At 36.3% G+C, this 11,111-nt stretch overlaps 1 protein-coding gene across 1 annotated transcript; it reads left to right on the top strand.

The window, feature by feature from the left end:
• The first annotated feature begins 621 nt into the window (after window positions 1-621).
• On the top strand, window positions 622-9,806 carry LOC144977434 (uncharacterized). Its single transcript, XM_078922648.1, has 4 exons — window positions 622-711; window positions 1,929-2,168; window positions 3,672-3,780; window positions 5,702-9,806. Exons 2-4 carry the CDS (start codon window positions 2,013-2,015, stop codon window positions 7,120-7,122), a joined length of 1,686 nt encoding a protein of 561 aa, XP_078778774.1. The 5' UTR covers window positions 622-711; window positions 1,929-2,012; the 3' UTR covers window positions 7,123-9,806.
• The last annotated feature ends 1,305 nt before the right edge of the window (window positions 9,807-11,111 follow it).

Raw genomic sequence — 11,111 nt, 5'->3', positions numbered from 1 at the left:
TAGGCTAGAACCGCCACTGGTCAAGCGTCCACGTTTCACAACCTTATAAAAGGGTACTTATAACATATGTTTCTACTACTTTCATTCTGGTCTTCAACTTTAGGTTGTTTTAACACAACTGGTCGCATTTTATTTTTATGGAACAAGTTTTTTGCTATTGCTATTCTTTGTTTATATCCTCTATGTCACGTGCGTCAGGGGTAATGATAGTGCCTAAATATTTAAATTTCTTTACTTGTTTGATGGTCCAGCATTGGAATTGATTTGGGGTCCTGATAGCTCAGCTGATAACTGAAGAACTCGCTTCGTACTCAAAGGGACCGAGATCGATTTTGGGTTAAGTCGAGATTTTTTATTCCGACCTCCTGTCCACCCAGCAGTGATTAGGTAACGGGATCGGTTAGATCTGGCGGAAAGTTCTGTGCGATAGACTAACGTCCTATCCAAAGGTATTAAGTAATAGCTATTGTCCGTTTTACACGCCATAAACTGGGATATACTACTATTTACTGTAATAAATATTATGCATAATATTTCTTCTTATTCTCGACTCGAAATTAAATTCAAGGGGGAAAAGGTAGATTTCGATGAAACTGCTTGAACTGTTGATCACGTTCACTCGCAGAGTTGATTGGCGTTGGTTGAATGGCGAATCGTAATGGTCAGAGCTTTTGATCAGACGAGATATCTTCATTCTTATTTATCAATCAGGTTTGAAAATTCAAAATCTAATGAGCATGTCTTGTAGTTTGGGTAATGAAAAAAAAAAACTTGTCTAAACAAAGATCTAGAATCAAATCGAGCTGAGATAAATGGATTCAAGCCATGTATGAATCTCTCTTCTCTGTTCTGTTTCTTGCTCTCGTCTCTGCTGGTGTGGTCCCTTTCCTACTTCTACGGTTCTCCATCTCGAATAGATATTGATTTACTCTGAGTCATTTTATATTAATATTTATAACTGTGGCTGTCAGAGATATTTGTAGATTCGGCAGGATCTAAGCAGTTTTAGCAGTTCCATTCAGTTTTTTAATAAAGTAAAGTTAAAGACATTAAAGAACAAATTAATGAATCATCAGCTCATCAGCCATTCAAACTTTCAAACAGCAAATTTTAAAATTCTTAAAAAAAAACTGTACTGAACTAACTGTAATTTCAGTTTTCAATGTTAGATTTTCTTACTACCTAAATAGAAATAATGCTGCCAGATTGAATATTGGTCTTTCAAAAGCAGAACTTTATCTCTGCTTCTAATTCTAAGATTAAACTTAATGAGAAAAGAGTCAAATTCAAAGTATGCCCCACCCACCTTACGGAACTTCTTTAAAAAAAATATTTGATAACCTGATCTTTGCGTTCCTCCAATAACACAACCCGTTTGGCTTTCCCACACATTTGTACAAAGGCGAGAACACAAGATCCTTTTCTCATTTTGGTCTGTCTGTATGGGAACGCTATTCCACAGTCACAGAGCATCTGGGAATTCAAATCATTGTCTGTGTTCCAGAAATTAATGAAATCATTTCTTTTTTAATGTCATGTATTTTCTATAATATTATTTTATGATGTGGATGTAAATCGCCATGATCCTTGTGGTTGAGGATGCCATGCGCTCTAAAACTAAGAGTCCATTATTATTGTTATTATTATTATTATTATTATTATTATTATTATTATTATTATTATTATTATTATTATTATTTTATTATTAATATTATTATTATTATTATTATTATTATATTATATTATTATTATATTATATATTATTATTATATCATTATATTATTATTATTATTATTATTTTATTTCCATTTCATGCTTGAAAATTTAAAGAGAAAATTACCTAAAAAATGATTTTATTCGGAAGTGTTTGTCACGTCGCATTTATGTAATATTAAAAATTTTTCCATTTAAAACTTCTAATTTTACAGGGGTTCTTGAATACTTCAGGAGAAAAAGTTGGTGCAAACTTCAGTAGAAGCAAAAGAAAATATTGAAAAAAAAAAAAAATTAAGATGGAGGAGAAATCTGATTTGAAATGTGCTGCTTCAAGTGAGCAATCTGGCATTTTGTCTGAATCACGGGAAAGGACTGGCCCACAATTGACCAGAGATGACGAAGCATTTGAGGATCATGATGAATATGGAGGCTCTTCTCTGAAGCTGGAAAAAGTGAGTGAATTCCTATGTATAATGTTTTCATGAATTAATGAAGGATTTACAGCCTTGCCAATTCTCTTAATTTTATCTAGAAATTCATGTTTTCCATCATTCCTGATGTCTTTTTCTTCTTCTTGCATTGCGTTGTTATTAGAAGGAATGGAAAAGGAATAAGCCAACAGGAGCGGAACTAATTGAAGATCCCTGTAAAAGTCTCCCAGGTCTACAGGATCACCAAGAAAATACTGGGTAGCTGCAAATAGACTACGGTCAAAACATACAAGAACAGCTGCCAACATGCACAAATGGGGGCTCCAAGAATCACCAACATGCCCAAAGTGCAACCAAGCACCACAAGATGCAAACCACCTCGTACTAGATTGCCCAGAGACAAAACTTGAAGGGGGATTTGAAACCTTCAACAAATGTGATGATGACTTCCGAACCTGGATTGATACCTTGAACATAGAAGTGTAGCCGAACGATGCTACTACTACTACTATTGCGTTGTTAGATGTTGTCGCTGTAATTGAGGCATTTCACTAAGGAATATTGTTAATCCATTGAACAAACGTCTTATGTCAATAGAAATCATCCTTGTCATAAGTGAACAAATTAGAGGATAAATAACCATGCCCAATGACAAATACGAAAATGCCTGGAGCAGGGCTCGAACTTGGGATCTTCAGGTTCACAGTGCAATGCCTTAACCAATCGCCTACCTCATTCATATAAAATTGATTAAAATATAAATTCAGTTTTCAGCCTCTGAATCACCTAGACATATCACAGTTTTGAAACTTGATCTTTGAGCTTTTTTATACAATGCAATATCCACTAAACATGGTCAAAGCACTTTACAAGCAGTCCCGAGCCAACCGTAACACTTAACATATGGGTCAAGACATGGTGCCCGTTCGGCAATATCACAATCTTTTTTCAGACAAGAGACAACGCTGTTCACGGCCAGGTACTCGTATTATAATTATACCCGAGTATGGTGAGAGAATGTGAGTAAAGAGCCTTTTCCGAGGACTCAACTATACGTCACTCAGATCAAGGCTCGAACCTCAGGACCTTCCAATCTGAAGGTGAGTGTCATACCACAAGACCACATTGCCGCATAAACCAGTGCTGATGGTTTTCCTCGGATCCGCGGAAATCCGAGATTTTGGAGTCCAAAGGAGGAATTTCCTCCTTTTAAAAATTAAATTTTCTCGAAACAATGTGCTAGCAATGAGAGATTTGATGTGTGGTGGAACACACAGGTGCAGTTTCCCACTCTCCAGAAGTTAGCTAGAGTATCAGTGATAGTCTATCATCTCAATTGCTCTTAAAGTGGGGTTTAGTGCAGTAAAAATGGGGCTTAAAGGCAATCGTTCAACATTTTCCTACATTTTCACTTTTTGCCACCATCAGCACTGATAAACAATAGCCTCATGATACCAGACTGGCGGAATTAATTGCATACGATCACTATCTTTTTAATCGTTTATATCTATTTCTTCATTTTAGAAACTGGTTTCGGGTGATTCAAGACAAGAGGACGATTCTAATGACTCAAGGAGCCCTTCAAGTGAAACGGGATCTGGTCAAATAAATGCCTTAGCTGACAGTGATGAAGGTATTTATTTGAATATTTAGTTATAGTCTGGAGTCATTTTCATATTTCTCGTTACAGTAGAGTTTCAGATAGATCGTGGTATTTCTTTTCTGTAAAGAAAAATGATGAAAAGAAATGGTCTGATTAATAGTTTCTTGTGAATTTTAATATAATTTTTTTTTTCTTGTTGTTATAATTTTAGATTTAAACACTCATTAATCAGTCCGATTTTAAACCAACCAAATTTTTTTTTTTTTTTTTTAAATTTATTTTTTAAAAAGATATAGCGCATTCTGTTCTATAGTCCAAAGACTGTCTTGCCGCTGTACTGTTGAGGTCTTACTTTGTGTAAGAAATGCTTTTGTTATGGCAATCAAAGATATCATTAGCACAGGTAACTTGAAAGGCTTTGATTCGTCCATTTGTTTTCACCACACTCACAGTCACGATTGTCTTAGATGCACGGAGGTGCGTCTTCATGACAAGAAAAAGTACTGTTATATAACAACCTTTTGTTATATTTGAGCATCATTCAAATTGTCAACAAATTTGTTGTATTTTTTTTTTTTTTCTTTGTTCAGTTTCTTTTTTTCTTTCTTCATATTTTGTATTATATGACTAATTTGAATATAATACAATTTGATTTGTAAAGTATTTTTATTTATGAGATGTCGAGATAAAGAAATTTCTCACAAGATCTATAATTAGATTATAATTTTAAAATGATAGCTCAAGAAGATTGAGGTATTTTAAAGAATGGAACTCTTTTTGAGGATAATCTCAGGACTGAAGGAAACTAAAAGCAAAATCCATCTTTAAGATTTAGCTTCATATTAACCCATAGAGGCCCGCTTCCCCTGGAGTCGCCCGCGACTGTTGAGGCCCGCATCGCCCGTCATCGCCCGCGGCCCCCAAGAAAAAACGGATCATGTTTACTTTGTTATTGCAACGAATCACTTCGTTTTATTCTAAACCGGAAACATTGTAAACGTAATGCGATCGTTCTATTTCCGTTTCCTTTTTACCGCACGTTTATATCGTTGATAGCAAGTGAGTAATCGAATTCAGAAAAATGGCATTCCCGTACCTCACGAGTTTGTTGCGTGGCGCTAGAAATTATGTTTTGGAGAGTGGTGTAGACGATGAAGAGGATTTTGGAAATGAAAGCGATATCGAACTAGAAAGAGAAGATGTAAACGATGGTGGGGATGGACAAGACGAGCTAGACCGATCAAGGTGTTCGGAATGAATGAGTCGATGACGAAACGGAATGGGTGCGGGAACGAGTTATTAAAAAAAAAAATTTTTCCCCAATTTATTGAAATCAAAACATGTCATGTTATATATCATTCGAAAGCAAATTTATCTGGCAATAAAAAGGAATTAAAATTATAATTTTATGTCATTTGGTTCTCGTTTAATAATTTTTAAACTTTGTGTTGGTATTTTTTTGTTAAGAGTTATGCCCCTTACACTGGGCCTCAGGGGAATTTTTTTTTAGTAAACACCGGGCCTCTATGGGTTAAAGTTTATGATGAGGAAAGAAAAAAATTAAAAGTCATTTTTCTCACATTGGACTGCATGTTTTGTCGAGATAATATCTGGACAGTGCAGTAAATAAAGACATTATTCTGTATGACGATCACATTTTGTTAATGTGTTTTTTTTATATATTATTTAAAACAATTAAGTTTTCCTTTGATTTGATTTTGTGATATCCAAGTTGCACTGTACTGATTTACAATGTACTGATTTACAATGTACTGATTTGCTCTCCTTTTTTGTTTGTTTATTGACTTATCGTTTTATTTATTAATTTATTTACTTATTTACTATTGTTATATCATATTTATATACTATATTTGATGAAATACAGAAATGCTGCATAGTGCCGTCCCCTTTTTTAATCTCAATGATTCGTTATCTGGTTTTCCCATTGCAGGTGACAACATCTACGAAGCGGGAGTCTCGCAAGTGAAACAAACATTTCATACTCCTGTCAAAGATGATGACGTTAATGAAGATTATGATCCTTATTGTGAAGAAGACGAGGAAGAAGGAGAAGAAGAAGAAGAAGCAATGGATTTCAGTATGCAGCCAAACACAGTTGGAATCAAAATGGAAAAAGACAACTCAGTGATGGATTCATGCCATACAAACGTTACCAGTGATGATTTGTTTGTGCAGGAAAAGGAACCGGTAAAGTCACACCCTTGTGCAGTGTGCGGGAAATTATTTGCTGCTAAAGCTTACCTAACGAGACACTTGAAAACTCATACAGGAATGAGGCCATACGTGTGTTCTATATGCGGCAAGGGATTTACCCTTAATTCACATTTAACAGTTCATAAAAGAATACACACTGGTGAAAAGCCTTTCGAATGCTCTGTATGCGGTAAAGCTTTTCCCGAGAAAGCGAAGGTAGTGAAGCATATGAACATACATATGGGAGATAAGCCGTTTGACTGCACCATATGCGGTAGAGGATTTTTCTCGGAGTACCAGTTACAACTTCACCACCGAGTTCACTTGGGTGCCAGGCCATTTGAGTGTATGACGTGTGGGAAGTCGTATTCCCGGGAATCGAGTCTGCGTACGCACGTAAAAAGTCATAGCACGGAAAATACGTTTGGATGCGCGTTATGCGATAAGTCGTTTCCGTATCAGTCGTTTTTAGAGGCTCACATGAGAACGCACACAAAAGATTATCCACACCCATGTCCTATCTGTAACAGGTCATTTACTTGTAACGCCCGCGTTTTGAGGCATATGAAGACCCATACGGGTGAAAAAACGTACAAGTGTCGGACCTGCGGATTGGTATTTTCCGATAGACAGTCTTTGCAGGCGCATTTGACAATACACGCGCCGGAAACGCCGTTTGAGTGTGTAGTCTGTGGGAAATCATTCACATACAACGCAGGCTTGCAGTTACACATGGCCGTCCATACGACACACAGAGACCACGAATGTCCAGTGTGCGGAAAAGCTTGTGCTACGGACAAGCGTCTGCAGAGGCATATGAAAGTTCACGTGGAAGAAAAAACGCACGGGTGTACCGTCTGTGGAAAGACTTTTCAGTACAGCTCTTATCTGCAAATACATCTCAGAACGCACACTGGAGAGAAGCCGTACGAGTGCCCGATTTGTGGGAAAAGACTCACGAGAAAAACCCGTCTCAAAAACCACCTGAAATGCCATACAGGAGAGAGACCATACGCAAAACTTCAGGGTAATAAGAATGCTCCTTCCTCCCCACAGCTGGAGGCAGACAACGGTAAAAGTGAAATGAGTATCAGTGAAAATCTATGTGAATCTCAGACACCTACAACTACGACACCTACAACGACAACAGACAACTAAGAAAACTGACGATGCTAAGATGCATACCTGCCAACCATTTTGATTTGTGGCCGAATCATTCCTATTTTCATTATTCTTTTTACACTATTCACTCATTGTCTGAAGATGAAGAAGAAGGGGGAGGGGAATTAAGAAGGTGATTTTAAAAAATTATTAATTTTTAAAGATTACCAAAAGGGAGCTAAGTAGGATATTTAATTGCACTCCTTTCCCTCTTCCCCATTCCATTACCAAATACATGTGATATGTAGTTTTGCCAGCTGTGCCTGTGAATACTTTATGTGTTTGGTGACAAAGTTGGTGGTAATTTTGGGACGGAATTATCTATTTGTACGAAATTCCTATTTGTTGTCTCAAATTCCCATTTTTTTTGGTCTCAAATTCCTATTTTCTGACGTTCTGATTCCATTTTTGGAATGTGAAGGGTTGGCAGGTCTGCAATATGTGACCCACCAACTCATGCTGGTATTATGTCAGGTCGTACTAGATGCCGAAAAGTGATTTGAACCCTTAAGGGGCCTACTCAATTTTTCTTTCTTTCATATGGCTGACCTAGGTAGCATAACTCTGATTTTCTTATGGATTTTTTTTATTAAAAAAATGTTATTTAATTTATTTTTTTTTCTTCCTTTTTACTGGTGGTGAAGAAATGACCTAAAAGTGTCATAAAAGTGGTAAAACCATTCAAAACAGTCAAATAGGGCCTTCAGATTCTATAGGGAAAGAAAAGTGTGATGTCAAAACAAAATACTGGTTCCCATTTCATTGGAAGTGTAAAGCCACTCTTCAGGAGGAGCTTGAGTAATTCATCTTCTGGTTTCAGAGTGATGGCATTTTATTTTCTAGTCTAAATATATACTTGTCGTCAATAAAGATCATCCATCCTCGCTCTTTTACATCCATTAATCCTTAGAATATGTCTACACATCCTGTTACTGAAATAGCTATGCCACATTTATGTAACCTATTCATTATTAGTAATCCGAGGACTGGTTACATACACACTTCCAAGGATTTAGGAACCAAAAGAGTAGAGTAGAGGGTTTGATGTCACGACTTTTCTACCCAATTGATTTTTTTTTTTTAACTTGTTTTGTTACTCGGCATCAATAGGATATTATGAAGATATTGTCATTCAGTTACTGTATGTCTCATTTCAACAAGAGGTGAAGTGAGTAGGAAAGTGCCAGAAGACAATAGAGAATAAAAATTTCGCAGTAGGGATGGGGGTTTGTACCAGCGACCTTACTGGTACGACAACTCCGCCTGGCCAAGGAGAGTGTGACTCTACCGTATCAGCTATCCATGATCCCAAAAAAGATTGTCTCTAACCCTAGTCATTATTAGAGCCCTCTTTTCCCTGACTAATTGAGATCATGGGTCCAACACACACAACCTCTGCAAAGTTAGTTGGTCAGCAATTAAGCTTAATAGCCAATATTCTCAACACAACCATTATAACATAGAAACAATTGAGACATTGAGTATGCTCCGGTATTTGGGGTGAATTTTTAATTCAGAAAAGTGAGTGGAGCAGGCACTTATGTTGATAACAACAAGAGATGAAGTGAGTAGGAAAGTGCCAGAAGACAATAGAGAATAAATAATTCGCGGCAGCGATGGGGGTTTGAACCTACGACCTTATTGGTATGACAACTCTGCCTGGCCGGGGAGAGCATGACTCTACCGTATGAGCTATCCATGATCCCAAAAAAGATCATCTCTAACCCTAGTCATTATTAGAGCCCTCTTTTCCCCGACTAATTGAGATCACGGGTCTAACACACACAACCTCTGCAACGTTAGTTGGCCAGCAGTGTCTCATTTCATTACAAAGTAAAAGCACATTTATCCTTTTTATTCCATCCTGGGTTGATGTGTGATTGGTCACTTGAGTCCTGGGTGGGGTTCCTGGCCTCCCATTCATACTGCCGTCTTAAGGAAAAAGACTGTATGTTTACTTGTAATAAGAGGCCACATGTGGTCTTTTTCCTTAAGGCAGCAGCATAGTGGGCAGGGAGGCACTTACTGCGTCTTCTATCCCTTTATAGCTGTTTTTCAACTTGTTTTCTGTCTTTGTCTTGGAATGAGATTTACTTGATTTTGTCCTGGCCCTGGCCAGAGTCCTTGGCAGGGAGGGAAACAGTCAAATGCATAGTTATTGTTTTGAGAGATGATATTTTTTTCCTTGTTAATCGTCTCCCTGTTATGTCTTACTATATTTGTTATTCTGAATGTATAATGTAAGCATTTGAGTGTATTCTTCTTTGTTGGATCTTGTGCTTGTGTCCAGAGGAGACTTATAGGGGATCTCAAACTAAGTACATTGGTGGTATGCTCTTGTAATCTACATCTGATCCCTATTTGTTCTTAGTTCCCCTTTGTCTTGCTTATTCTTGAGTGTTTTAATTGTAATTCTAGAACTTTTACCTATCCCATTTTCTTCCTTTTTACTGGCGCTGATATGACCTAAATATGTTGCAAGCGCCGTAAAACCCTTAAAAAGGAAAAAAGAAAAGTTCACTTAAGTGCTGGTCTAGCATAGTGGCCTACTGTTTTGATAAAATCAGGCCTGTCCTGATTTGGCAAGCAATTTTTGGGTTTTTTTGTTTTTTTTTTTTCAGATCGAAATGGGTAAAAAATGGAGATTATAAAATTGTGAGAAATAAAGTCAATATTAATTAATGTTCATTCTTGTTGATTATGTATGTATGTATATATATATATATATATATATATATATATATATATATATATATATATATATATATATATATATATATATATATATATATATATATATATATATATTTATCCATTTTTGTCATTCCTTTAATGCATGGTTTGTTAAGTTTTATTTTTTTCAATGCCACAAAGGCAATGTGTAAATAATATTTGATTTCTTTGTAGGAGATTATTTAAAGAAATAGAGATTATGAATTTATACCTCACTTTATCTTGATGGACTCTTCTGATATTTCATCATATTTTGATGGTCTGTGTCTTTTTTCGTTTGTTTTGTTTTTTTTCTGGGTTTTTTTTCTTTTTGGACCTACTTGTCATTTTTTCTTTGCTCCTTTCCCTGCAGAACGTTGGACCTCGACAGATGTCCGCAATCTATTTCCTTTCCTTTGCCTATTCTTCAGTAATAATAATAATCATTCAATTTTTAGAACATATTCAGAAGGTATATGCCCGTTATAAAAATGTTTCTGTTCGTTTATTTGCCCGTTATAAAAATGTTTCTGATCGTTGCTTTGAATGTACTTTTTCATGACATCAGAAACCCTGATAAAGTCAACGCGGCGGGACCAGGAAGATTAGTTGTTGACTTTAAACAAAGTTGGCTTTAACTCACTCTATCCTAGAGATATTTGCTACTTTTCAATACTGGAAAAAAATATATTAACTATAAGCATGTGCATAGATAGTTTTATTCGACTACCATTAACATGTAAAAATTAAAAAGTAAATCCAAAGCTAGAGGTGCCTAAATGAGCCAGTAAAATTGAGACGAAGGCCAAGGGCCGAAACGTTGTTTGTTTTGTGTTGTTCCCTTATATATAAGTCACATCTACTCACTTTATTTTTCTCTCCAAAAATTAAAAACATTGGCTTTGATACAACACCTTTAATTTGTCTCATTAAAAAATGTAATAAATAGGCATGGGGTAAAAGTAACCCGGGTTAACCACGGATATATTCGGTGTTCGGTTGAGTGAGTTAATCCATTTTCTATGGAATGAACTTAGTAAATGAACAGCCCGGCAAGTGGTGTTGACGTTAATCAGAAGTTGACTTTATGCAGATTCCATTATATATCAGACTTGTATGCTTGTGTTTTAAGTACAATCCCTGGATGGGGTTCCCGACCTCCCATCATTGGCAGGGAGGTACTTACTGAATCTTCTATCCCCCTATAGCTGTTTTCCAACTTGCTTTCTGTCTTTGTCTTGGAATGAGATTACTTGGTTTTGTCCTGGCCCTGG

Source organism: Berghia stephanieae, chromosome 7 (assembly GCF_034508935.2).
Source record: "Berghia stephanieae isolate SIO BIC M18660-M18661 chromosome 7, UCSD_Bste_1.3, whole genome shotgun sequence".
Taxonomy (NCBI): Eukaryota; Metazoa; Mollusca; class Gastropoda; order Nudibranchia; family Aeolidiidae; genus Berghia; species Berghia stephanieae.
Note: the sequence above shows the minus strand (reverse complement) of the source record. Positions and strands in the feature narration are given on the sequence as shown.